This window comes from Morchella sextelata, assembly GCF_020137385.1.
Source record: "Morchella sextelata strain SCLS chromosome Unknown scls_13, whole genome shotgun sequence".
Classification (NCBI taxonomy): Eukaryota; Fungi; Ascomycota; class Pezizomycetes; order Pezizales; family Morchellaceae; genus Morchella; species Morchella sextelata.
In genome coordinates, this window is record NW_025408628.1 from 1,077,276 (window position 1) to 1,102,233 (window position 24,958).

Consider the following 24,958-nt stretch of genomic DNA (forward strand, 5'->3'; position numbering starts at 1 on the left):
TAAATACGCGTACACGGGTGTCTCATGTTAAGCTTAGAAGAACAGCCTCCATACCACCACCGGCGCTGGCCCGATAGGGGGCATGACGGCAATTGACCCCTAGAGAGGGAATGTTCTTACTGTGCAGTTCAGTTAATTCATGGGTTTAATTGCATGGATCACTCGTATCCCCGCGGCCGGGCCAGGAAGGCCCCACAAGTGCACAAGTGAACAAGTGCACAAACTTTAAGCTTTTTGGCTGTCTATTGAATTTCCTTCTGCGCTTGTGGTACAGCTTCTGTGCATGGTGGCGCTTGAAGACAGCCCTTGTCGTTGGGATATGTAGAGTACGTACTGCAAACAAGGATAGGATAGCGAGTGATATTCTGTGCATGAGTGTCTAGTCTGCATGCACAATAACACATTGACATCGAAGGGTTAGGGGTTAACTTCTGCTTCATCTTGGCGCACCGCCAAGCTCAAGTATCACTCCCAGCGCAGCATCCAACATGGGCGAGTGGTCTAGTGGTTAGACTGCTCGTCAGGTTAGACACCGCGTGTTTACCCAGGGTAAGGTCCTGGGTTCAAACCGGGGGTGGGGGTAGTAGCGCTCAATCAGCAATAAGTCGCTGCAGTACCTTTTGTTCTTTTTTCGTTTTGTTTTAATTTAATTTGGAGGCTATTTTGATTTTTAATTTCTCTAGCGGAGGAAGGGTGAGGTCGAGTAGACCTTTCTATGTTTTGGATCATAGCGAACTGTGGTGCCATTTAGAACCTTTTCCATAAATTATAAAGAACGAAGACATTGATAATATTGAACCTCAGATATGCGTGATACTCATGATATCCAACAAGAAAGAACTTTTAATTTCGACGAAACCGCTATCGTGAAAACGACAACAGTGTAAAAGAAGACAAGCCAGAAGGAGCCACCACCCACGATCTAAAACAAAAAGAGCAACCCTCTAGGTATCTTCGCCCTCTACCCATCCAAGACCTCCAACAGCCCACCCACAAGATGCAAGCTCCCCGTCACAAACACCTGGACATCACTCTTCGCGCTCAGCTCCCTCACGACGCCGACCGCCCCCTCAATTGTCGCCAAGACATGAGTTTCCGCCTGCTTCCCCGACGCTGCGGTCTGTTCCTTCCACGCTGCTTCGAGCGTCTTCTGGACTTGCAGCTCTGAGACCTCTGTGGGGTTTGTGTTCATCGAGACCAGGTCGGCCTTGTAGCCGGCGTCTTTCCAGGTGACGTTTGTGCAGAAGATTGCGTGGTCGAAGGGCGAGACTGCGGCCACGGAGGCGGCGAGGGAGCGGATTAGGGCGGTGGAGTCGCGGGTTTGTTGGTTGAAGATTAGGACTCTTGTGGGGGTTGCGTTCCTGGTATTGTTAGCTATGGGAAGGCAAAATAGTAAAAGAGAGGGAGGGAGGGGTATTCACTTGTCAACTCTTCCAGAGAACCATTCACCCGCTACAGAAAGCGACTCGACGGTATGCGCGCCGTCGATGCACCACTCCACGTTCCCTTCAACCTTCACCTGGCACCTCCCCGGCCACACGATCTCCTCCAACCCCTTCCTAAACCGCTCCGGCAGCACCTCAGTATCAACCGGCGCCCCCAGACACTTCAAATGCTCCGCCGCAATGGCCACCGCCAGCGACGCATTCACCTTCTGATACTCCGCCGGCAGCCCCAGCCTCACCTCACCCCCCGCAATCTGCGGGTGCACGCCCACCACTGTCACCCCCGCCGCGCCCCTCTCCTCCGCCCTCTTCCGGATAACGCCCATCGCGCCCTCCGTCTGCGGCGCCGTAAACATCGGCCGCCCCCCCTTCAAGATGCCCGCCTTATGCCACGCAATCTCCTCAATCGTGCTCCCCAGCACGCCCACATGATCAATCCCCAGGCTCGTGATCCCCGTCACCGTCGGGCACTCAACAATATTCGTCGAGTCATACCCGCCGCCAATCCCCACCTCCAGGATCGCCGTGTCCACGCCCTCGCGCAGATACGTATGGAACGCCACCAGCGTCAGGAACCTAAAATACGCGGGCTTCACGCTCGGATCGTGGCCCTCGGCGCGCGCCGACGCCTCAATGCGGTCCCACACCTCGAAGAAGTAGCGCGCGAAGAGGTCCTCGGGCAGGGCGGCGCCGTTGATCTGGATGCGCTCGCGCACGGCGCGCAGGTGCGGGGAGGTGTACATGCCGATCTTTGCGATGGGCGCCGGCCGGTACTGCGACAGGATGGAGGAGATGAAGGCGCATGTTGAGCCCTTGCCCTTTGTGCCGGCGATGTGGATGACGTTGAGTTTGGTGAGGTCGGCGGGGGCGTGGCCGATGCGGCGGAGGGACTCGACGACTTGGTCGAGGAGCTGGGAGTCCTGCTGCTTTGTGGAGGTGCGCGCGGACTCGAGCGTGCTGAAGTTGGTTTGGAGGGTGTTGAGGGCGGTGACTGCGTCCTGGGCGCGGGGTGGGGTGCGTTAGTGGGTGATTGTGTTTTTTGTGTTTTTTGTGGGGGTGGTGGGGGTGGTGGGGTGCTCACGCTGTAAGTTCTTGGGGGGGGAGAAGTGGTGGTGGAGGGGGAGGTTGAGGTTGCCATTGTGCTGTGGTATCTGGGAGTGTTGGTGGTGGTGCTGATGCGAATACTGATACTGATACTGGTGCTTGCACTTGAACCAGCGAAGAAGAAGAAAGTGTTTGCAGGTTTGCAGGCGGCGGCAGCAGCAGCAGCAGAGAGTGTGAGCAAGCGGGAGACGCTGGTGCGGGGGAGCATATACCGGCTGTGGTTGGCTGGTGAGGCGCTGCGCTGCGGGAAAGGAAAAGAAAATAGCAATTATGATAATTTATTATTATTATGTGACAAGGATTGTTGTTTGTGGGGGCTGCAATCGCTTTGTGAGTGTTTGTGAGTGTTTGTGAGACCGAGTAAGACCTGGTGATGCAGAAAGGAAAAATTTGACGTTCCGCCGCCGCTGCCAGTGAGACTCTAACTGCAGTACTTTTAGTACCGGGTGCCGATAAGCCTCGCTGCCCTGTCCAGTGTCCGCCGTGTCCGACCACTCGGGGGTGGGGGGGGGTGGAGCTGGGCGTCTGGGACCCTGGGACCCTGGGACCCTGGCCGCAGCCAATCGGATAGCGGGCAGTCGCTCTCCATCTAGCCCGGCGCTGTACCCTAGACGTTCAACGGTTTAAGCGACTACCCCCTGGCAACAGTTACAACTTATCGATACTTACAAAGCAAAAATCTATGCGGGATTCCTTCACGCAGGTACCCACCTACGCACGTACTCTACGTGTGTCAGTCAGTGCTTCCGTCGCGTCGTTTGTTCGGGGAGATTAATAATGCCGTCCTCCTGCTGTGTGTTGCAAAATGCCCCCGTTGGAGTAGTTTGTATTCGTCCGATGTTTTAATAGAGTTATGTAGATCCCTCCCATGGGGCAATTATTCCTCCGCTGCTCACGATCATGTCACCGAGAATACGCCGCCATCACCCCCCCCCCCCCCCCCACATTCCACTCATTCCACATCGATATAGAGTACCCCCACAAAGATTAATTTGTATACCTACATGTATCTATGCACATAATGTTGGTTGGTACATGTAGCTGATAGGTACTCCCATGATCCCACAAGAGTCAAAAAAAAACCCGCTTTATAATCACTGGCTTATAAATTGCCCACTTTCATTGTGTCACTGGAGATAGATATCATCGTCGAATTAACAATCCTCTACCTATGTACTCTACTATTAACGACCCCTGCAAGAAGGGACAAGAGAATGAAACCCACCTTGACATTCCCGCCCTGCTAGCTCCGGAGTTAGATAAAAACTAGCTAGGGTGTATATGCGAGTGCATATACGCCTGTTGTCTAATTGCATGTGTTATGGCATCATGGGCTCGGTGAAAAGCTACTCCATTTTTTTTTCCCTCTTGCACCTAAGACTAGTGGAATGATTGCTAATGCTTCGGAGGTGGGGGGAGGGGGGGGGACGTATGTATATAATAGGGCCCCATATTCCTGCTCCGTTATGTAGTCAATAGTCACAAGCAACCCGATCATTGACCCTTTAAACTCACCTCGAAAAAATAAACAACATGTCTACTCCAATCGACATCCTCTCCACCCCCGTAACGCTACCATGTGGGCTCGTGGTCCCAAACCGTATCGTTAAGGTATACACTCCCCCACCCTCCTCAGAGAGAGAAAAGACAGGAAAGACTAACGCATCCCCAGGGCCCCATGGCCGAAAACCTCTCTTCCGGCACCTCCCACCACCCCAACGACCTCCTCAACACCGTCTACCGCGTCTGGGGCGAAGGCCAATACGGCATGCTCGTGACCGGCAACGTCCAAGTCGACCCGCGCTTCCTCGGCGGCCCCGGCGACGTCACCTTCGCCCCCTCGGACCTCAAGAACCCCGTCGCGCTCTCGGCGTGGAAGATCTGGGCGCACGCCAGCCAGGACTCCGGCACGCCCACCGTGGTGCAGCTGTGCCATCCCGGGCGACAGAGCCCGTTCGGCGCCGGCACCCGCGGCTTCTTCACGAAGAATATTGCCCCGAGCGCGGTGGGGCTCGACCTGAAGGGCAGCTTCCTGACGAAGCTGGCGCAGGCGCTGCTGTTTGGGACGCCGAAGGAGATGACGCTGAAGGATATTGATGAGGTGGTGGAGATGTTTGTGAATGGTGCGAGAATGTCGTACTTGGCTGGGTTTAAGGGTGTGCAGTTGCATGCCGCACACGGATATCTCATTACGCAGTTTCTGAGTCCCAAGGTATGTATATATATATACCCACCCGCTCACCTACGCCCGGAGGCCATAGCAAGAAGAAATAGAGACTGACGGTAAAAACCAGATCAACAGGCGTACTGACGCCTACGGCGGCACCCCCGAAAACCGCCTCCGCTTCATCCTCCGCATCATCGAAGAGACCCGCCGCGCCACCAGCCCCGAGTTCTGCATCGGCGTGAAGCTCAACTCCTCCGACTACCAATCCATGGGCATCACCGACGAAGAGGTGCTCGGGCAGGTCGCAGCCCTCGACGAGGCCGGCGTCGACTTTATCGACATCTCCGGCGGCACCTACGAGGACCCGCGCATGGCCCAGGTATCGAACGGCAAGCCCGTGCGCGAGTCGACAAAGCTGCGTGAGTCCTTCTTCCAGGAGTTCTCGGAGAAGGCGAGGAAGGCTGTCAAGAAGGGGTGCGTGATCATGGTCACGGGAGGGTTCAGGAGCCGTGTGGGTATGGCGGCGGCGGTGACGGACGGCGCTTGTGAGCTTGTGGGCATTGCGAGACCGGCGTGCTTGATCCCCGATGTGCCGAAGAGCGTGTGGTTGAACAAGGACCTGCCGGACGAGGAGGCAGTGGTGAAGCCTGCCAAGATCAAGGGCGGTGAGTGGCTCTCGATGATTCCAATCTTGGGAGTGGGGATGCAGAGTCTGTGGCATGGAATGCAAATCCGCAGAATCGCGGCAGGGAAGAAGCCAGACTTGGATATGAGGATGTTTTAGATTGCTCGGTTAATTGGGTTTGAGATTTGCAATTGGTCATGTAGAGCATCCTCTTCTTTCTTTTTGTTAGCCATGTTTTTAGATTCATGTATCGGGTTTTTTCTTTGTTTCTTTTCTAGACATATATCATAGCGCTGGCGATACGTATACAGGTCGTATATAATCGAACGAATCAGAAAATAACTGTCCCAAAAAGATGTTGTCAGTGCTGCTTACCTTGAGATTCTGCCCACTGGCCACCCTCTTGTACATCTATATCAGCGCATCATAGGCCTCGTACTAAAGTCACGTCTCTGCGGTCCGCTATCACCTTGCGATTTCTCCTGAAATACCAATTCATGTTGCCGGGGTTGATCTTCCTCTTGACATGCATATATCGCGTCATAGGACATCACTCGATACCAAGAAACCACCTCTTAAGTTGCCTGCGTTCGATGCTCACTGCATCTTTGCGTACCTGGAGAGCTTTCATCAACGGAGTGTAAGTTATTAAACCATTATAAGTGGGCTTCGCCCTACCAAGAACACAAGATTTGAAAATCAAGCGTGGCCAACACGCTCTAATGAGCGGTCTATTCACTGGGTCGGGGCATGGCCTTGGAGTTGACATACATGTCATGTATGCAACGGTGTTTCTTTATAATTACAAGTGGAGGTGCGGTTAGGTAAAAGGCTCCGTCAACTTTGGCTAGGGAGGAACACGGTTAATTGGGATAAAAAAGATCAATGGATTCCCAAGACCAATGACTCCGGTCGCGAGACTGCTAGTTAAAAATGTACCTACATGTATGTACATGTAGCTATGAGATGCATGCAGCCGGATGGGAGGCTTATGTAAAATAATTTGGCTCGAGAATTACAGTCAACTGCAAAAGTCTTGATTTTTCTTTTTCGCCTTGCATCAACCTTTTTTTTTTTTTTAAAAAAAAAAAAAGAAATCGGAAATTTACGAAAACCATATCATGTCCCTGAAGCCAAAGCTTTCATATTTAAGAAGTACATAATTGAAATAATATGTAATAGTCGATGAAAAGATTAGATCACTAACCCAAACCACAATACATACATGTACATCCTCCCATTTGGCACGTTGTCAAAAAAAAGTTGAAATACATTTATTTCGCACGGTCTTAGCATTTAACGGACGAAAACAATCGAGTAAGAAAGAGTAAAACAAAAAACAAATTAAAAATATAGTAGCGGGATGCAAATGGGACACATAAAAATAATTTCGGGGACAAAAGGATGTGGTAATGAGGCACATCCTCCCCCAAGGTGGGAATCGAACCTTCGACCCGGCGCGGTTTGATTCACTCAAGAACTTAGGTAACAGCCCTGGTGACTACTGCACCAGGCGTGGTGCTGGCTTTCAGTTCATTTCCTTACATGAGCCAGCCAACCTAGGGTTAGGTGTATATACTTAGTAGCCTGCATGCGCGGTGCCTTTTTTTTTTTTTAATTCATTTAATTGTATGCAGACCGTAGTCTATGACAATTGCATGCGCGGTGCTGGGAATGGAGCCCCAACATCAAACGTCCATCACCAACAAAACAGGCGCTCTCTCCCACGCCACTTCTTCCAAGTGAAAGAAATAAAGAAAATAAAATAAAAATAAAGCCCTCGGAGGAATCAAACCTTCGATACCCTGATTAACACGGCCTGAGCGGAATCAACACAAGGAAGCAATGGCATTACTACACCATCGAAGCTGGTGTGTTTGGGACGGGAAAACATACAAGTAGTTGACCTTACAGCCAGTATGTGTATATCCATACTGGCCCTATCCTCGTATGACGCCGTACTATTGTGTAATTTCATGGGAGGCATATGTATATCGAGACGAGCACGGTGGTTCCGAGAGCAACTCAGCTTCATCTACTGCGAAGACTTCTCCACCATCTCACTTTCTGTTCGTAATTACGGCAGCGCAAGGGCAACCGTCAGCAAAAAAAAAGTGGTATGAATTGAAACTTTCGAACTATGTAATCCTCCCAAATACTAAACATTTCACAATCAGATAGCCAGCCTGGCCACACTTTCCGCCACATCACTCCCCTTCTTCTCCACCAAGACACTCAACAATTCTCCAACCCTATCATCCGCGTCATCGCCCAGATTCTTCTTGATCTCAGACATCAGGATAATGGCATTATCAAGGTCCTGTGCTTTGAGCTCCTTCAACGCCTTTTCCTCTTCCACGCCGCATCCCATCCACACGCTCTCCGCTGCACCTCTCGCCATGATGACCAGTCCAAACAGTCCTTCTGTGCGGACGACAGGCCATTTGTCCTGGGTTATCATACCCCAAAGAGGTGCTGCGATCTTGTGAGTGTAGAGCTTTCCCTCCAGTTCTGGGGAGGTGGAGGTGTAGGTAGATGAGGCGTTGAGGACACGGAACATGGCAACGATGGTTCGTGCGATTTCGGTTCTGGTGGGTAGTTCTTCCGCGGTGTTGTAAATCTCAAGACAGCGGGTAAGAATTGTTTTTTCGTCTCTCTCGGGAGATGGTTGCAATGCGAGAGTTACGTTTTCAACTGCGGAAAGATGCATGAGTAATTAGTGAGTGATAATTGATGACGCCAACTACCAAGGAGGCTGAACTCACTGCAATTAACGCAGACCAATCTCCCTAGTCCAACAGCCGAATACCAAACTTGTCCCACTCCCACTCCCTCCATGCTCAACATGTCCCATATCAGGTCGAACACACCTGCACTTCCAAGCGCCGCTTTGTTTGTCTTCGCGATTGCAAGGTTCTTTAGCACTCCCGTCGCAGCATGGAGAACCCCCACTGCCACAGCACCTTGTCCCGCACCTGGCTTCTCCTCTCCCTCTGGAACAGGCACTGCCTTCTCTTTCTTAGCCAAAGCCGCAGCTTTAGCGTCGTTGTACTTCTTGATCGTACGTCTTATGATGCCAAACAGGTCTTTGTGCACCTCATATTCCTGCACCAGACTGCTGCAAACCTCATCACTACGACCGACATTACCGAGGATAAGACAAGCAGCTACGGTCAAGTCTATCTTTTCATCATCCGTCTCGTTCAGCCAGCCCCGAACGCGGGCGATGACAGGGCTAGAAAGAGGGTATGCATCCCGGAAGTCGTTATGAGAGGACAAATCACCAATGTTCTCTAGAAGGGCTTTACGGGCGTGGGCGATGAGTTTAGCATCCTGCTTTTCCGAGTCGGATTCCGGGGGGGTAAGTGACTTCTCGAAAAGATCGAGAGTTTGTGGGAATAGGTCAGAAGAGATTAGGGTGGTTTGGAATTCTGACGAGGTGAGGAGTGATGAGATTAGCGTGGAGAGTGAGAGCTGATCGTCAAATGAGCATAGCGGGGAAGTGGCAAGAGAGAGGAATGTCTTCAGAGCCGAGGGGGGACAAGCTTCTTTTCCAGCATCTACTTTGTGTCAGCGAGTGGCAGTTCCTCGAGGGTATGGATTCATGTTTACCATGAGAAACAAGTAGCTCGAGAACACGGCCAAAGTAGTCAAGCTCCTCGTCTTCTAGGAACCCTTCACGTCCGATTATTTCCAAAAGAACAGGACAGGCGCCGTCCGAGATAGCTTTCAACTGGGAGGGCTCTCTTGAAGAGTTAGCTTCACCCAAGCTACTTCCAAAACTGGTGAGGAAACAAACCGTAGTCTAGGCAAATATTATGAAGGACCATAAGTCCAACTTTTTGTAAATCTGGGTTTTTTATACATTCAAGTATTGGGGTAAGGGACTCCGGATTATCGATCACACGTTGGCGGTTCTTGTCTGGATTTTTGAGTTAGAATTTCCCAACAACCGGGAAAGGGTAAAAATCACCATTATCGGCACAACAGTTCCCAAGGAGACGAAGAGAGTGGAGACAGATGTCATGGTCCTTGTAGTTTGATGCAAGTACACTCTGGAAGAACGTGAGTATCTGAGCTTCACCAATTGGCGTACGCCATTCCTCTACACGGCACTCGTAGTTAGCTACAAATGCTCCATGGAAATAGTAGCTTTACAAAACGTATAATCCCATACCTTCACGACTAGCATCTGCACAGGCCTTTACCGCCTGCTTCAGCTTCTCCATATCTTCCTCGGCCTTCTCGGGGTTCAGTGCTTTCAACATCTCGAGTACCGGGACCAAATCCTTGCCCTCCTGTTCCTCCGCCTTGAATATCGCCGTAAGGGACTGCACTGGGTCCTGAGATGCCATTTTCGATTCGACAAGCTTCGTGTACCGCTAGAAAAAGGGAGAAACTGACTGAAATGATAGATGATTCAATCGCGGGGTAGTGGAAATATAAGGTGTTTCGCTATCACACGTGAAAATATAAGATGTTTCGCTATCACACGTGGGGCCCGCAATAGCAGCTGAAGGGCACGTTAGCGTGCCAACACTGCAAGGGCCACCTAACCTAACCACCCCCGAAACAGCCGCAGGAAATCATCATCACTCTCCTTTACACCTTCCAATCCTCGAACAATTCCCCAAACACACCCTACCCGCTTCTACCACGCTCCTTTCACAATACTTGTTTTTGTTTATATCTTAAAACCTTTACAATGACCCGCGCGATCGAAACCATCTCCGCCTTGCTGCTGTTCAGCTCCGTGTGTATCCCCCTATCTACTACATCTTATGGAATAGAGTATTGACTTGAACCTCCTCTAGCTCTACCTCGCGGCGTTTCTTGGCCTGATCCCGTTTCCGGCAAAGGTTCAGGAAGAGATTATCCCAGTTGTATGTTTTACCTCACTCCACTCTGAATGTTGTCTCTGAGCTGTGCTAATACGTGCGCGACTTGTAGCTTCCGTTCTGGGCGCTCGTTTCGTTCGGCGCATATCTTCTTTTCTCCCTAGGATGGGGAATCTTTACTTTTAACGACACAGAGGCCGCGTACCATGAGCTTGTTACGGTATGTTTTGAGGGTTGTGTAGGCTTGTTGCGATCAGAACTAACGGAGTGGAATCACAGGAAATTGAGCAGGCCAAGAAGGAGCTCAGAGTGAAGGGCGTTGATGTAGACTAGGCGCACAACTACGAATTTATGGATCGCGGGATTTTGGGAGACAGCACAGTAGGGAAGAATGTAGACAGTGAATGGGAAAAGAGGGCGTTCTTAATACCAAAATGCAGGACATGCGACTCAGGACTGAACTCAAGCGAAAATTTGACAAGAGAGAATCTTTTTGAGATCTATATTTCTACGGACCGGTCGATGAAACATTAATAATACGGCGTAAAAAAAAGGTTTCCCTGGGTATCTAATGTGAAGCGTAGTGACAAATCTCAGTTCTGCTCCTACATCTTGCCACGTGTCCAATATTCTGCCCAAATAACAGCCTGACCACTATCGACCTTCGAAGCGCACTTGCAGAGTAATGTTTAGGCGTCTAGTTCTGTCTCTTCTTGCCCCTGATGTTCTTCCTGCGCTGAGAAATCATGTGGGTGTACTGCTTGTACAGACCTGCATCACCAGTCAGCTCTCGTCCAGCAAACAAAACCGCATTTGGGAAACATACCAGGAGGGTACGTGAGCAAGACCGCAACCAAGAAGTAGTAATAGTTGGTGTTGAACTCCTTCGCCTCGGACAGCGCACGGAAGATGCAAACCGCCTCACTTCCCGCCCCCAACGGGTACAGGACAAAAAACGTGTTATACCTCAACCACTTCAAGAACCCGGGGGTGCGGCCCACAATGTTCGTAACGTAGTAGCTGTACCTGTATACCTCCGTGAGCGACCAAGCGATGAGCATAGTGCTGTACGCCAGCGACTCCTGAGGCGCCTCGAAGAGGTTTGTGACCCCCCACACGAGCAGGATGCGGGACGAGACCTGCACAACCGTGGTGAAGAGCGAGCTGCGCAGGAGCCCGAGGGCAATGTGGGCAATCTCCAGCAGCGCGAGGGTCTGCGTGAGCTTGGTGTACTCGCCGACGCCGCCGTAGACATTCTCGTACCCAACAAGAGGGAGGAGGAGGATGGTGCGGCCGAGGACACCGAACCAGAGGACGCAGGAGAGGGCGTTGTAGGCGATAAGGCTGTTTTCTTTTGATCAGTTTCTATTAAGTGCTAGGCGGGAATTAATTAGGAACTCACTATTGATCTTTGAAGGACCTCTTTGCTCGTGAGCGCTCCATTGAGTGCTATATCGTGAGTCGTGAAGTGTTCTGGGTATAATTATTTATATTTATATGGAGGGAGGTGTGATCGTGGTAGGGATCAGAGGGCGGGAGGGGGAAGGGTTTCTTTTTAAACCCAGTTGAGGGATCGATCAGAGCACCTCTGCAAATTGTTGGGATGTGGAAATATGCAAGTTCTCTGACATGTGCGGAACAATATCCCTGGAGGCTCTCCGAATGGTGGAGAATCGTTGTTCCGTTGAAACGCGCATGAAACGGATTGATGGGGATTATCATTTTTTATCAACATCTGCTGTAGATCACATATATATATGTGAGCAGAGGACGGACTCGATTGGTGGGTTTGCAAACGAACTTGTGCTTTAACAATTGATAGTGCAATCCACAGCTTAATTGCGCTGTGTGGATTCGGGTTGAATTTGTTGAATGTATTATACTCATCACTTTCGCATTAAATACTATGCATGCAGGCAGCACTGCATCTTGACTTGATGGATTCCCTCTTCAATCTTCACTGTGCTTCCGAGAAACAATGATAGCCTTGACACCTTTTCCCCCTCTGTTTCGAGGCTCAACAAAAAAAAAGTCTCCAAGAAGCCTCCAAACAACTCTTGGCAGCCCGCTACTACTCCAAGTAAAGCTACCTTCCGAAACACCTCTGACGCCTTAAAGTAAGACATTCCCCACCTCCAAACCACAGACCATCACCACCTAGTACCAGCCAGCCCACCAACCCACCCACCCACCCGCCCGCCCGCCCGCCATGCCACCCCGAATATCACTACGCCTCCCCAAGCTCGCCGTCCCACGGCCCTCCCAGTCCCCCTTCATCCGCACCTTCCTCAACATCGCCGGCGTCGGCGGCGGCCCCCAAAAGTTCTCCGAGGTGCGGTCCTTCCCGTACGCTGCCGGCCAGCTGTACAGCCTCGTGTCCGACATCAACAACTACCACAAGTTCCTGCCCTACTGCGTCGGCTCGCACGTGACGCAGTACTCGGCGCAGGACAACCTCCCCACCGAGGCCGACCTGCGCGTGGGCTGGGGCAACTACGACGAGACGTTCCGCAGCAAGGTGGAGTGCGAGCCCGCGAAGCTGATTGTGCGCGCGGACGCCTCGCAGAACGAGCTCTTCAAGTCGCTCAAGACGCGGTGGGAGATCAGGCCGAGGGGCGAGGGGAAGGGCAGCGATGTCGAGCTGCATATCGAGTTTGCGTTCAAGAACCCGGTGTATGCGGCGCTGAGCGGCGCGGTGGCGCCAAAGATTGTGAATATCATGGTGGAGGCGTTTGAGAAGAGGGCGAAGGAGGTGTTGGGGAAGGGGGGGGAGAAGGAGCTTTTGGAGGAGGAGGAGCAGAGAGCGGTGGGCTGAGATGGGTGTGCGGTAATTGGGATATGGTTCGGAATGGAGTAATTTTGTATCTAGATATACATAGCGATAGAATTGGCGCTGTGTGGCAGTTCTTTTCTGCGGTATTCTTAGAAATTTCTTTGGGTCATTGACATTTGGTGGAATTCGGGGTTCTGGGGTACGGGCTGGTAATCAAGGACGAAGGTTTTTAAAGAAGTCAAAAAAACCTGGCCAAGAAATCATTGTTCGTCTATTGCTTGTGACACCCAAAGTCCACAGTCGATCTAACCAGCAGATCCCCTGTTGCGTAAAACAAATAATAGATTCGAAGGAGGGCCTCTGTGACCTCAAGGCTTCTTGAGACTTGACTCCGGAGTCTCTAACTTGTAACGCTAGATAAACATGACCATACCGGCGTTTTCACGACACAAAACCTAGCAAGCTTTTAGTTTCGTAGTAATAGCTTTTCGACGCCAAGTCCCTAACAATCCATTAAGCCAAGATAAAGCACCACTATGCCTCTAAATCACACCACAATTGGATCGGCAAGGTGCAGAAACATAAATGAAATTTGGAAGATTAACTCAAGAAACTACGTATCATAACTTGCCTATAGACATAGAAGTTATTGCCTCACGAGTTATCACTCGAGCATCCCGGCGATTTTGAAAGTCCTCAATCTGGAGGGTGAGTTCTTGATATTAGTCAAGTTATGAATCTCCTAAGGCTATCTTAATTTGTAGTTATTTCCTGTAGGTTCCCGGGTGTATATTATGCGTAGATATAACTATGCTCTGCCCCATCATCGAAATTTATGTTTCGAGGCAGGTTTTTGAACGGTAAAGACACTACTTCCTGGGTAGTTAACCACAGGCGCGGTAATGACCATCATATCGTTGATTGTAATTATTTGAGCTTTATCATGCACTTTTTTGCGGTGTGTAGTTTTCCATTGAGGAGGGATTCTTCTTAATACGATCTCGGGAAAACTAAAGCCAGAATCCTTATGGACTGCTGGCTTCATTAATAGCGATCCAATTCACGAGCTGTAACTCGCACCACCTATTTGATAGCGACAGGGTAATTAGCAGCTTCGGATGTCATCTCCAGGCCTAGAGGCATCTATGGGTGGATAGATTCTTTGTGCAGGCACTCAGTGGGCGTGATATCTACTTTGTCGTTTGTAGTGCAACTGCACCGGAGCCTCTATCTTCTATGTGGTAAGGCTTGCATTATTAGCCAACACCGAGATAAAACCTCAAGATACCCGAACCCTCAATGCATCTAGAACTCTGATATCGAAACTATCTTCGAGTATTAGTAGAAGCCGCCCTGCCCTTGGTCATCATGACAAACAGGAGTAACCGAAAACCAGTCGATATTTTCTGTATGAGCTGTGTGCGTTAATCTCTTTTTTATCTATGTTTTTTTTTTTTGGTTCCTGCCACAAGACTGGTAGTTCCAACTGTTATTCTGTCCATTCCGCCCGAAGTAGAAACAAGGCGCCGTCCACCCAGGCCCTGTTGGTGCATGCGTTGATGCAGGCACTGAACTCCAGCTGAGGCCGGTGAGCGGGCTGCTCATGATGGCTGCCACTAGCGAGTGAGCTTTCTGTGAGGGTCTGTCTGGTAGTTCAAGCGTAATTTGCGGGTTGAGGTAGTCTCATGCCCAGATCAGCATGGGACAAGGAACCTTCTAGTTTTATGTAGATGCTCCTCTGCTGGGGGGAGGAAAGTATATTAGTTGTGGTGATGGATGGTAATGGTGATGATGATGGAGGATGGAGGGGTTGGAGGTTGACGGTGGATGAGTGTGCGTGTGATTGGAACATGGCGTGTCACTCGAAGCTCAACGACAAGGGAGCTACTGCTAGGATGCGAAGGTTCATCACGACCATTTCTGCAGCTGCGATCATTACCACCCACCACCCACAGCAATATCAACCACATTCACTCTACAATTAACAAATAAAAATCATAAGGACCTCGCAATGATATCGAATCGATATATTAAACCACGCTATCCATTCATTAGCCATTTTTAAGAAACAAGGAAATTACACACTCAATCTAGATACTAATAATACAAAACCAACCCGCAGACAACCTACGCAGCCGGCACCTCCGTCCGCCGCCTCTTATCCCCATCCCCCGAGTCCTCATCCCTCCGCCTCGGCGGTGACCGCGGGCGCTTCCTATCCCTATCCCGGTCTCTGTCGCCATCGTCACGTCGTCGTGGCGGTGATCGCGTGCGTCTTCGTTCCCGGTCTCTGTCACCGGAGTATCTTTCTCGGCGGCCGTCTCTATCTCGCTGGGAGTCTCTGGATCTCCGGTCGCCCCATTCTCGGTCATTGGGAGGCCCGCGTCTGTCTCTGTCGCCGTCTCTGGCTCCACTGCCACGGTATCGATCACCGCCCCTGTCGCCACCTTCACGGTCTCTGCGCGGACCTTCTGGAGGCCTCCGATCACCAAAGTCACGGTCTCGATCGTTCCGCGGTGGTGGAGGACCCCGGTTATCTCTTCTCTCCTCACCGCCGCGTTCTCTCTGCCTGTCCTTATCAGGCATGAACCTCTCATCATCCCTCATACCACCCATCTTCTCCGCCGCCCTCCTATTACTGCCACTCTTCTCAAACCACGGGCTGCCCCCATTCTGCATACTCGTATCCTCGGCCGTCAAATGCGTCCACCGCGTCCTCCCCCTCTTCCCCACCTCATCCCCGCGCACCTGCATATACTTCGGCAGCACATCGCGATTCTTGACCTCATCCTCCACCTGCGCCGTCGCATAGTTCTTCTTCATGACCTCGGACCCATCATCCTGATAAAACGCGCCCTTGTGATAATACCTCTGCAGGAACCCCATCTGCCCGCGACTCTCCTTCTTCTCCTCCCGCTGCTTCTGCACATACTCCATATCCTCCCTCCTCCGCAACTCAGGATCCATCGTGCGCCGCCGCTCAACCTCCTCGCGCTCCTTCTCAATCGCCTCCAGCGCCTCGCGCTCCCGCTTCACGCGCATCAGCTCCCGCAGCTTCCACGCCGCGCGCTCGGCCGCCGGGTCGAGCGCGTCCGTGTCGTCAACACCCGTAGCATCTTCATCGTCATTGTCGTCCCACCCTTTGCGGCCGGCGGCCTTGGCGAGGAGGTCGCGCTTGATGTGTTCTTCGAGGAGCACCTTCGCCTCCTCCTTTGCGCGCGCCTCCTCCTCGGCTTTGCGCTTCTGCACGGCCTCGGGGTCCTCGGCGGGGGCGTTGCGCTTGTTCTTTGGGATGAACGTTGGGCGCAGGAGGAGCTTTTTTGGCGCCTCTTCTTCGGATTCTTCTTCTTCGGAGTCTTCCTCGGAGGTGTACTCGCTGCTGCTCTCTTTCTCCGCTTCTGCAGCGGCGGCAGCAGCGGCTTCTTCGGCGGCGGCGGCCTGGGCGGCGAGCGCGGCGCGCGCTTCTTCGTCTTTGCGCGACTGCTCGAAGCGTTTGTTGAGGTCGACCTTTTTGAGCGCGGAGGAGACGATGGCGGGGGCGGAGTCGGCTTTGGTGGTGGTGGTGGTGCTGGGGATCTTGGGGGGGGCGGAGGCGGACTCGGAGTCGGAGTCGGAGGTGTCGGAGGCGTCGGAGGTGTCGGAGTGCTCGGGGGCGGTGGGTTTGCCGGGGCGGTAGCGCGCGGGCTTGGTGGGGTTTGCGGTCATGCGCTTGGGCGGCATGGTGGCGGTGTGTTTGTATATGGGGGGAGAATTGTATTTGAGGGGGCCGAGGGATTGGTTGGGTGGGGGGTTGTAAGTGTCTCTGTGATATCTGTATGATGTCTTTCTCTCTGGGGGAGCTCTGGCTGGCTGTCTCTGGCTGGCTGTCTCTGGGATGCGGTGTCTCTGGGATGGGCGTCTGAAAGACCAAGAGCTGACTGAGTGGGCCGAGAGGAATGAGAAGATTGAGAGAATAGAAAGGATATGGAGAACTGCTGAATTGAGGCCCAAGAGCTGTCAGTTGTGTCTCTCTCTCCGTGGTGTCTTTCTCTGTGCAGCTCTTCTCTCTCTCTTCTCCCGTCGTGCTGTGACGTGACCGAGCTCTCCTCTTCTTCTTCTTCACTCGACCCGGCTGAGGTTACCCTGGCACCCATCCCCCCGTTACCCGGCACCCATCCCCCCGTTACCCGGCCCTGCAGAGCCGCGTTTCTCGGATCGTTTTTTCTCAGCTCTGTCTCGGAGAGCAATTGCTGAACATCACGACCAAAACCCATCTTCAGCCCGCAATTGAAGAACCTCACCGCCAGCACAGCAAAATACACTCTTCTGCACCGGTCTATATCCCCTGATATAGCAATCTGCACCGGTCTATATCCCCTGATATAGCAATCTGCACACAATGGACACCGCAATGGACACCGACCCCTCCCCCACCTCCAAGGTGCAAGTCCAATTCGTGACCCGCCACCCCGACATCGCCGTGCCCGCCGCGCCCATCCTCGTCCCCTCAAACCTCAAGCGCTACGGCCTCTCCCAGATCATCAACCACCTCCTCGACACCTCCACGCCCGTGCCCTTCGACTTCCTCGCATCCGGGTCCTTCCTGCGCACCTCGCTCGACGCCTACCTCACGCAGCACGGCCTCAGCGCCGAGAGCGTCATCACGCTCGAGTACGTGCGCGCCGTCGTCCCGCCAAAGTTCCGCGCGGCCTTCCAGCACGACGACTGGGTGTCCAGCGTGCACACGCTCTCCCCAACCACCTCCTCCTCCCTCTCCTCCCCGCTCATCCTCTCCGGCTCCTACGACGGCATCGCGCGCATCTGGAACCTCAGCGGCCAGGTCCTCTCCGAAGCACCGGGGCACAGCGCCCCCATCAAAGCCGCCAAATGGACTCACAACGGCGCCGGCCTCGTCACTGCGGGAATGGACCGCACCCTGCGCCTCTGGTCGTACGACCCCTCCGCCGACGGCGCCGACGCCATCACGCCGCTCGCCGAGCTCCTCGGCCACAAATCTACCGTCGAGCACCTCGCCGTCGACCCGCGCAGCACGCACATCCTCTCCGCCTCCTCCGACAGCACCGTGGGCGTCTGGTCCACCACCCCCACCTCCCTCCCCCCCGCCCCCGCCGCCGCCCTCCCCCCAAAGCCCACCAAGAAGCGCAAGACCGCGCCCTCCGCCGTCCCGCGGTACGGCGCCCTGGCGCTCCTGTCCGGCCACACAGGCCCGGTGGCAGCCGTCGAGTTTGACGGCAAGGACGCAACAGTGGCCTACTCCGTCGGATGGGACCACACCATCCGCACGTGGGACTTGGCCACGCATAGGCTGGTGGATACACGCACGACGCAGCACCCGATCGCGAGTGTGTGTGTGCTGCCGGGTCTGTCGCTGCTGGCCGCCGGCAGCACGGCAAGGCATATCACGCTGCATGACCCGCGCGCGAGCGCGAGTGAGGTGGCAGCGAGTACGCTGAGGGGCCATACGAACTGTGTTGCGGCGCTGTGTGCGGGCGGGGAGAGTGAGTGGATGATGGCGTCGGCGGGGCATGATGGCACGGTGAGGGTGTGGGATGTGAGGGCGGCGGGCAGTGGGAGTGTGTTTGTGATTAGGAGGGAGGGGGAGGGGGTTAGTGGCAGGGAGAAGGTGTTTGCGGTGGAGTGGAGCGAAGTGGGGATTGTGAGTGGGGGGGAGGATAAGAGGGTGCAGATCAATGAGACGCCGAGGGGCGGGGATGAGAAGGGGGTGGAGGAGAGTGTGGAGTCGAGGTTGTAGATGGGGGAGGGGATGGGGGTTTGTATATTAGAATAAAAGTAATGATTTTGTTTCTGGTTTTGTCTTCGTTTCATTGTGATTGTGCATAGAGTGATACTCCTGTTATATATTTGCAATCAATGCTCCTACCGTTCCACATTACTTGATATTTTGATATTCACTTTATGAGTCCGGATTTTTAGTCCTTATATCGAGAGAGGTTCTGCCATCTCCACGCAGCGCCAGTGAGGGCGAGTGATAACCTATGATTACGCACCCTCTGTCTTTCACAATGCACTCGTATTACATGGCATGCATTTATGTTCTCTTTGTTTCTTCTAGCGACATTTTTTCGCTTCCATTGTGTCTCCAGGTAACTTGAATGCTATCGATTCTCCAAGAGTGGGGTTGCTTGGGTGTGTCTATCTGGCTGCACCTGAAACCACGCCTTTTGGCCATGGGCTTCCCTCGTTTTTCAACGTACGGCCTTCTCAACAACCCAGTTTCTCGCCATGCCTCTTCTAAGAGCCCTGATTTCCTGCTCTAGCCTTCGCGTTTATATGACTACCATCCTTCGAATAACTTGAGAAAATAGATCTTCCCTAACCACGCATCTAACGTCGCCGCATGCAATGTGTCAATGATCGCTCAGTAAGAAACCATCCATGTAACCGTAACACTCCTCTTACTGCAATATAATAGAAGCTAGCACCCACAGAGCATGTTACAAGATTCAATATCCACCACCCCCAGCAATATACTAATTAAGCTTTCAAGTAGAGTAGAAAGGGGATAAAGAACCACATGCACACCCACCTCCTCTATAAATATCAATACATCCCCCCCACCCCTTGCATCCCCCCATACTCCCTTCCCCTCTCATACTCGCCATAAACTAACCACCACAGAAACCCACCCCCCCAAAAAAACACCAAACAACCATGGCAACCCCCCGCGTCACCGCCTCCGCAATCCTCATCGGCCTCGCCGTCTCCAGCATCATGAACGGCGTCTCGCACACCGACAACCGCCCCTCCTCCACCTCCACCAACAAGCCACTAACAAAACCGTGGGAGCAGGGGAGCAAGAAGCCACTCATATCCAAAGCCCAGCAGACCCACAAGGCGCGGGCAGTGCCGTTCAAGAGCCAGCACAACGAGCCGTGGAAGGGCTCGAGTGGCTTTCCGGGGTCGCAGGCGCCGCTGAGGGGTGGTAGTGCGAGACGTTAGAGAAAGGGTGTTTAGTTTTGCTTATTGCTTCTTGTATTAGTTGTTGTTGTTGGTTATTCGTAGTTGTTAGTTTTAGTTTTTTTTTTTAATAGAAGCTGATTTCTTTGTCTTTATTCCACGTACGCTCAACCGTACCTCTGTATAAGCGTGAGGAGACCCACATGTCCACATACCTACCTACCTGCCTACTCACAAGGTTACAAACCATAGTATATTAATCTATCCACAGCCTTCGAAGAGGCACACCACCCAACCAAACGAATATCCCCTCCGAGTGATACCCCATGAAGCAGCGCCCTCAACACATACTATGTCCACAACAGCCGTGACGGATCAGGTCATATGGTACAGTTTCCGGGGACACAATGGCTCGACAAGGCTACCGCTCTGCTCCTAACCGTATCCACAGCCTAGAGTAGTAGCAATGCGTGGTGGATGCATCGAACTTTATAGCCAGCCATACCAGCTGTTGCCGGCACCGTGCAGTCATGTATGGGCTACGTATGATTTGCCTCCATTCTCAGCTTCCCCTTTCTACTATACCTAGTAATTATTGTTCCTTGCTCTCATACTTTATCTCTCCATCCCCGTAGCTAGAAAAAAAAAAAGAGAAAAAAAGAACAAAAGGTACTGCAGCGACTTATTACTGATTGAGCGCTACTACCCCCACCCCCGGTTTGAACCCAGGACCTTACCCTGGGTAAACACGCGGTGTCTAACCTGACGAGCAGTCTAACCACTAGACCACTCGCCCATGGTGGATGCTGTGCTGGGAGTGATACTTGAGCTTGGCGGTGTGCCAAGATGTAGGTTGTGTATGAAATCGATCCCACTGGCCTCACAATCGCAACTTAGACAATTTGGTTTCTCTCTTGACCCTTGGTGTAATCTTTAGAGTTCTATGGCCGCTGGGATATTGTTGATCACCATGAGTTTTTTTTAAAAAAAAGGACGTAAAAGTGTATTATTAAAGGAAATCTATCTATCTATCTACTTGTAAGATATCTAAAGCTTCTCGAAAACCGCCTGCATCCAGCATCGATACATCTTCAGCTGCCGCTTTCGGTTTACGAGCAGACGTCTATCCACGCCCATCTCCCTTGCCACAAAGCCGCCAAAATCGCCTTCCGGGAACGTTTGCTGCTGTTCCTCCTCGGTCTTCTCTACCGTTGTGATTGGCTCCTCCTGTGTCTCTTCTTCCTCTTGCGGCACCTGTTCCTCGACCACAGGTTTCTTCTCCCTCTCTTTTATTTCCCCGTTCTCGGTCTTGTAATTGACCTCCTCAGTCTCTCCTGCTTCACCGGTAAATATCTTCCTGAGCTCCCACTGCTCAAAGAAGTACACCCTCGTCCCGTCACCTCTAACATAGAAGTTCTCGTCGAGATACCTTCCCGCCTTGAACCTGACCTGGGCCAAGTCACCTCTCCCATAGTCCCTGAACAGGACCTTACCGCCCTTCTTCAGCATCCGTCTAACATTCCCCAGCGCCGCACTCCACTGCTCGGGCGCCAACGCAGAAAACACAAACACCATGATCACCACATCCACCGTCCCCTCCTCCACGCCCACCGGCAGCGTATCCGGCTCCGACAAATCATACACCTCTGCCCTGACCCTCCCACTCCCCACATGCTCCGCATACAGCGGCTGCGTCCTCACCACCTCCACCGCCTTCGCGCTAAAATCACACCCCACGATACGGAAGCCCTCATTCGCATTCTGCTTCAGCACCGGAAACAGCGTATTCCCCGCGCCGCACCCCAGCTCCACCATGACCACCTCGCCCGCGCCCTCGCGCGTCGCCTCCGCCAGGATGGGAAACTCCTGCTGCAGCCACTTGCGGTCCTTGAAGAAGTTCTCCTTGTTGTTCTTGTAGAAGAGGTCCCACCACTTTGCGGGGTCGCTCATGAAGCGCTTCTTGTCGCTCGCGCTGACGGGCTTGCTCCGCTGGCTGGCGTACTGCGCCGCGCTGTAGGCTTTGTAGGCCGGGTCCGTCTCGACGTGGTCCCAGGCGTTGAAGGTGAAGACTTCGTCTTCGGAGAGGAGCAGGCGCGAGCCGAATTGGAAGGGCGCGGACACTTTGGGGCCGTCGGGGTGGACGTGCGCTGGGGCGGCGGGTGCAGGGGCTGGGGCATCTTCTATGGCGGGTATGGTTTCTACGGTGATGGGGGTGGGCTCGGAGATGGTGAGCTTTGCGAGGTCGGGGAGCTGCTGGTCATTGACTGCTGCCGCGGGGGCGGGCGCGGAGTCGACGATGAGCATGGTTAATAGTACAGGTATGTGCGTTCTTTGCTGGTTTCTGTTTTGGGGGTTCTTTAACTGTGTGGTGGTGAGTTTTGTGGCGGTTTGTGTTATAGAGCAGCTGGTATAAGAGTTTTAGGAATTATTTTTATTTCACATGCCCCGCCGTGGGGTCTTGTAACCAGAGCCTTATCCCTGCTCAGCGATCATTGGCACGCGGTATTGAATTTACTGTGGAGCAGCGGATTATGGGGTCTGAAGCATTACAGCGGCATGACAGCTCGAGAATGCTCTGGATTAACTGACCGTATCGAATATCTAGGTCAGAAAAAGGCAGATTTTACTAAGATTGCTATGACGGCGCTCTATGTAGCTTAAATGATGCCAAAATATTGCCTTACAGATACCTATTACCTCCATTGAGCGCACATAGTGGTGTCAGTGCTCAAAGATATCTCGGCAAGGAATTACATGTAATACAGAGTCAGCCAAGCATCAACATTTGAGTCGTTCTCTCGATATAGTTGTTATCGTTTCTGTATTCATGACGAGTGATAGTACATGATTCAACATACGCCAAATCCTCCGACCAAGGCTTATTTACATGTATCTATCACCTACGCAAACCAACCTCAGTAAAAGTTAACGCCAAAAACAAACAAAAACTTTTGATTTATGAAAATATATGCACATTGTAAAGAAGTCCCGCTGTCCATCCTAAACGCCCTAATACTTCCATAACCGTACCGCCTTTAAAAGCCAAATATTAGCATCGCTCCTAGAGTCTCACACAAGGGATAATAGCATACCTTGTCTTTACCGCCACTCGCAACCTTCTTGCCGTCTGGGCTCCAGTCGACTGCAAACACCTCGTCCTGATGTCCTGGGAGATCGGTGTGTAGTTTTCCAGTCTTGACGTCCCAGATCTTGAGGGTTGTGTCCTTAGACGAAGAGACGAGAAGTCTCGAGTCGGCCGAGAAACAGCTATTTTTCACGCCCCGTTAGAAGGTTGCCATACTCAGCTAGATTGGGGGAATTGTGCGTGCGGGCTTACCATTGATACACAGGCGCCACATGCCCGCGAAGACTGAAGATGAACTTCCCGTCTCTGGCATTCCACAGCTTGACGTGGTTGTCAAATGAGGCAGAGGCAATGAGCCTTCCGTCGGGTGAGAACGTCACATGGTTCACCAATTTCTGGTGACCCAGCAGCCTTGCAATGGGCTTCGTTCCCTTCTTTGGCTCCCAGAGGTACATTGTAAAGTCGTCGCTAGCAGTAACTAGCCTCTCGACAAGCTCACCGCCAATAGTGGCAGCCTTCTCGTACCTCTCCTTTGCCTTTGCGACCTTCTCCTCATCCGTGGCCGGCACCTGCCCCGTATGGTCATGGTACGCCGTCCTCAGCACAAAGTCCGTCGACAGCGCCAGATGATTCACCCAATGCGCATGCGCATTCAAACTATGCACCAACTTCCCATCCGCCGCACTCCAAATCTTGATCGTCTTATCTTGACTCGCCGAATAGATCCACCCCTGTCCACCCCACTTGACACAAGTAACCGCCGCCGAGTGGCCCGACATACACGTCTCCACCCTGCGCAGCGTCGCATTCCACACCCGGATCGTCTGGTCCTTGGACGACGACACAAACCGCGCATTACTCGGGTCGGACTGCAGATGATACGGCTCCCACGACAGGCCCGTGATCCACTTAGTGTGGCCCTTCATCGCGTCGCCGAGCGGCTTCCCCGTCTTTGCGTCCCACAGGCGCAGCGTGTTGTCCATGCTCCCCGTCGCAATGTACTTCGTGTCGGGGCTCCAGGCCACGGTGAGAACCCACGACTTGTGCCCCTTGAGCGTGTGCATGGGGGTCTCGGTGTCGCAGTCCCACACGCGGGCCGTGCCGTCGCCGCTGCCCGTCACCATGCGCGCCGACGAGGCGGGCGAGAACTGTGTTGCGAGGATAGCGTCGCCGTGGCCGGTGATTGCTGCTGAGTAGCGGGAGACGGCGCGGACGCGGAAGACGGCCTGCGGCGTGTAGACGAGGGTGAGGACGTCCTCGGTGGTCTTGTGGCCGGGCTTGAGGACGGAGGTCCACAGGTCGTTGGTGATGTCGATTATGGGCGAGTCGGCGTTTGTGAGGGAGGTCAGGAGGGAGAAGGTGTATGGGACTCGGTCATCTTCCTGTGGAATTGGGGGTTGAGTTAGTGGGTTTGTTCTGTTCTGTTCTGAGGGTCAATGATCGGAGGTAGGGTAGAACGTACTGTCCCGAGAAGCTTGTTCACAAGTAGATCTAGCTGCTGCGCCGTGGTGTTTCCGGGGATATGGAGCTCGCCGCCCAGTTGCGCGCCGGTGTCGGAGGCCTGGAGGTGCACGACGACGTTGGGGACATGTTCGGGAATGAGGTCGATTTTCTGCTGTGCCTGGGAGATCTTTGACTCTGCGAGCTTCTGGCGCTTACTTTTGGGGGGCAGAACTGTGGCCATTTTTGGGTATTAAAGATTGAGGGTATTGGGTGGAGTTGTTTTCTATATATTTTTTTTTGGTTGGCGGGGTGAAATGGTGATCTGCGAAGCTGGTGAGAGGAATTAATTTTTCGAGATCACGTGCGGGAAGAGCCGCAGCTTATCGGGAGGCTAGGCTGCTTGTAGGATTAGCGCGGAATGCGCATGCGTGCTTGGCAGGAAATTCGAGAGCTTCGAGAGTACCTACACCGTCTACGTGGGTTATGTCTTCCAAGGAGAGATATCTTTTGGCCGTGGTCTATTCGATTCCGGTAACAGCAAAATTGCCACATACCAGACC

General features: G+C 52.8%; 11 protein-coding genes across 11 annotated transcripts; 5 read left to right on the top strand and 6 right to left on the bottom strand.

Moving 5' to 3' along the window:
* Nucleotides 1–961: 961 nt before the first annotated feature.
* On the bottom strand, nt 962–2,757 carry H6S33_002690 (uncharacterized protein; the record flags this gene model as incomplete). The annotated part of the gene is made up of 3 exons (XM_044834055.1): nt 962–1,361; nt 1,422–2,443; nt 2,527–2,757. 3 exons carry the CDS (start codon nt 2,755–2,757, stop codon nt 962–964), a joined length of 1,653 nt encoding a protein of 550 aa, XP_044692851.1.
* Nucleotides 2,758–4,082: 1,325 nt separating this feature from the next.
* H6S33_002691 (uncharacterized protein) lies at nt 4,083–5,500 on the top strand (the record flags this gene model as incomplete). Its single annotated transcript, XM_044834056.1, has 3 exons — nt 4,083–4,160; nt 4,222–4,761; nt 4,844–5,500. The coding sequence occupies 3 exons, from the start codon at nt 4,083–4,085 to the stop codon at nt 5,498–5,500; spliced, it is 1,275 nt and encodes a 424-aa protein (XP_044692852.1).
* Nucleotides 5,501–7,514: 2,014 nt separating this feature from the next.
* On the bottom strand, nt 7,515–9,696 carry H6S33_002692 (uncharacterized protein; the record flags this gene model as incomplete). The annotated part of the gene is made up of 6 exons (XM_044834057.1): nt 7,515–8,035; nt 8,107–8,901; nt 8,954–9,085; nt 9,141–9,263; nt 9,315–9,446; nt 9,519–9,696. 6 exons carry the CDS (start codon nt 9,694–9,696, stop codon nt 7,515–7,517), a joined length of 1,881 nt encoding a protein of 626 aa, XP_044692853.1.
* A 350-nt stretch (nt 9,697–10,046) lies between these two features.
* Nucleotides 10,047–10,512, top strand: H6S33_002693 (uncharacterized protein; the record flags this gene model as incomplete). The annotated part of the gene is made up of 4 exons (XM_044834058.1): nt 10,047–10,094; nt 10,156–10,224; nt 10,292–10,399; nt 10,459–10,512. 4 exons carry the CDS (start codon nt 10,047–10,049, stop codon nt 10,510–10,512), a joined length of 279 nt encoding a protein of 92 aa, XP_044692854.1.
* Nucleotides 10,513–10,876: 364 nt separating this feature from the next.
* Nucleotides 10,877–11,622, bottom strand: H6S33_002694 (uncharacterized protein; the record flags this gene model as incomplete). The annotated part of the gene is made up of 3 exons (XM_044834059.1): nt 10,877–10,950; nt 11,006–11,523; nt 11,582–11,622. 3 exons carry the CDS (start codon nt 11,620–11,622, stop codon nt 10,877–10,879), a joined length of 633 nt encoding a protein of 210 aa, XP_044692855.1.
* Nucleotides 11,623–12,388: 766 nt separating this feature from the next.
* Nucleotides 12,389–12,994, top strand: H6S33_002695 (uncharacterized protein; the record flags this gene model as incomplete). The annotated part of the gene is made up of 1 exon (XM_044834060.1): nt 12,389–12,994. The coding sequence occupies one exon, from the start codon at nt 12,389–12,391 to the stop codon at nt 12,992–12,994; it is 606 nt and encodes a 201-aa protein (XP_044692856.1).
* Nucleotides 12,995–15,079: 2,085 nt separating this feature from the next.
* Nucleotides 15,080–16,672, bottom strand: H6S33_002696 (uncharacterized protein; the record flags this gene model as incomplete). The annotated part of the gene is made up of 1 exon (XM_044834061.1): nt 15,080–16,672. The coding sequence occupies one exon, from the start codon at nt 16,670–16,672 to the stop codon at nt 15,080–15,082; it is 1,593 nt and encodes a 530-aa protein (XP_044692857.1).
* Nucleotides 16,673–17,330: 658 nt separating this feature from the next.
* Nucleotides 17,331–18,704, top strand: H6S33_002697 (uncharacterized protein; the record flags this gene model as incomplete). The annotated part of the gene is made up of 1 exon (XM_044834062.1): nt 17,331–18,704. The coding sequence occupies one exon, from the start codon at nt 17,331–17,333 to the stop codon at nt 18,702–18,704; it is 1,374 nt and encodes a 457-aa protein (XP_044692858.1).
* Nucleotides 18,705–19,624: 920 nt separating this feature from the next.
* On the top strand, nt 19,625–19,912 carry H6S33_002698 (uncharacterized protein; the record flags this gene model as incomplete). Its single annotated transcript, XM_044834063.1, has 1 exon — nt 19,625–19,912. The coding sequence occupies one exon, from the start codon at nt 19,625–19,627 to the stop codon at nt 19,910–19,912; it is 288 nt and encodes a 95-aa protein (XP_044692859.1).
* Nucleotides 19,913–20,917: 1,005 nt separating this feature from the next.
* On the bottom strand, nt 20,918–22,174 carry H6S33_002699 (uncharacterized protein; the record flags this gene model as incomplete). Its single annotated transcript, XM_044834065.1, has 1 exon — nt 20,918–22,174. One exon carries the CDS (start codon nt 22,172–22,174, stop codon nt 20,918–20,920), a length of 1,257 nt encoding a protein of 418 aa, XP_044692860.1.
* A 705-nt stretch (nt 22,175–22,879) lies between these two features.
* H6S33_002700 (uncharacterized protein) lies at nt 22,880–24,639 on the bottom strand (the record flags this gene model as incomplete). Its single annotated transcript, XM_044834066.1, has 4 exons — nt 22,880–22,903; nt 22,963–23,137; nt 23,208–24,337; nt 24,418–24,639. The coding sequence occupies 4 exons, from the start codon at nt 24,637–24,639 to the stop codon at nt 22,880–22,882; spliced, it is 1,551 nt and encodes a 516-aa protein (XP_044692861.1).
* Between the last annotated feature and the right edge of the window lie 319 nt (nt 24,640–24,958).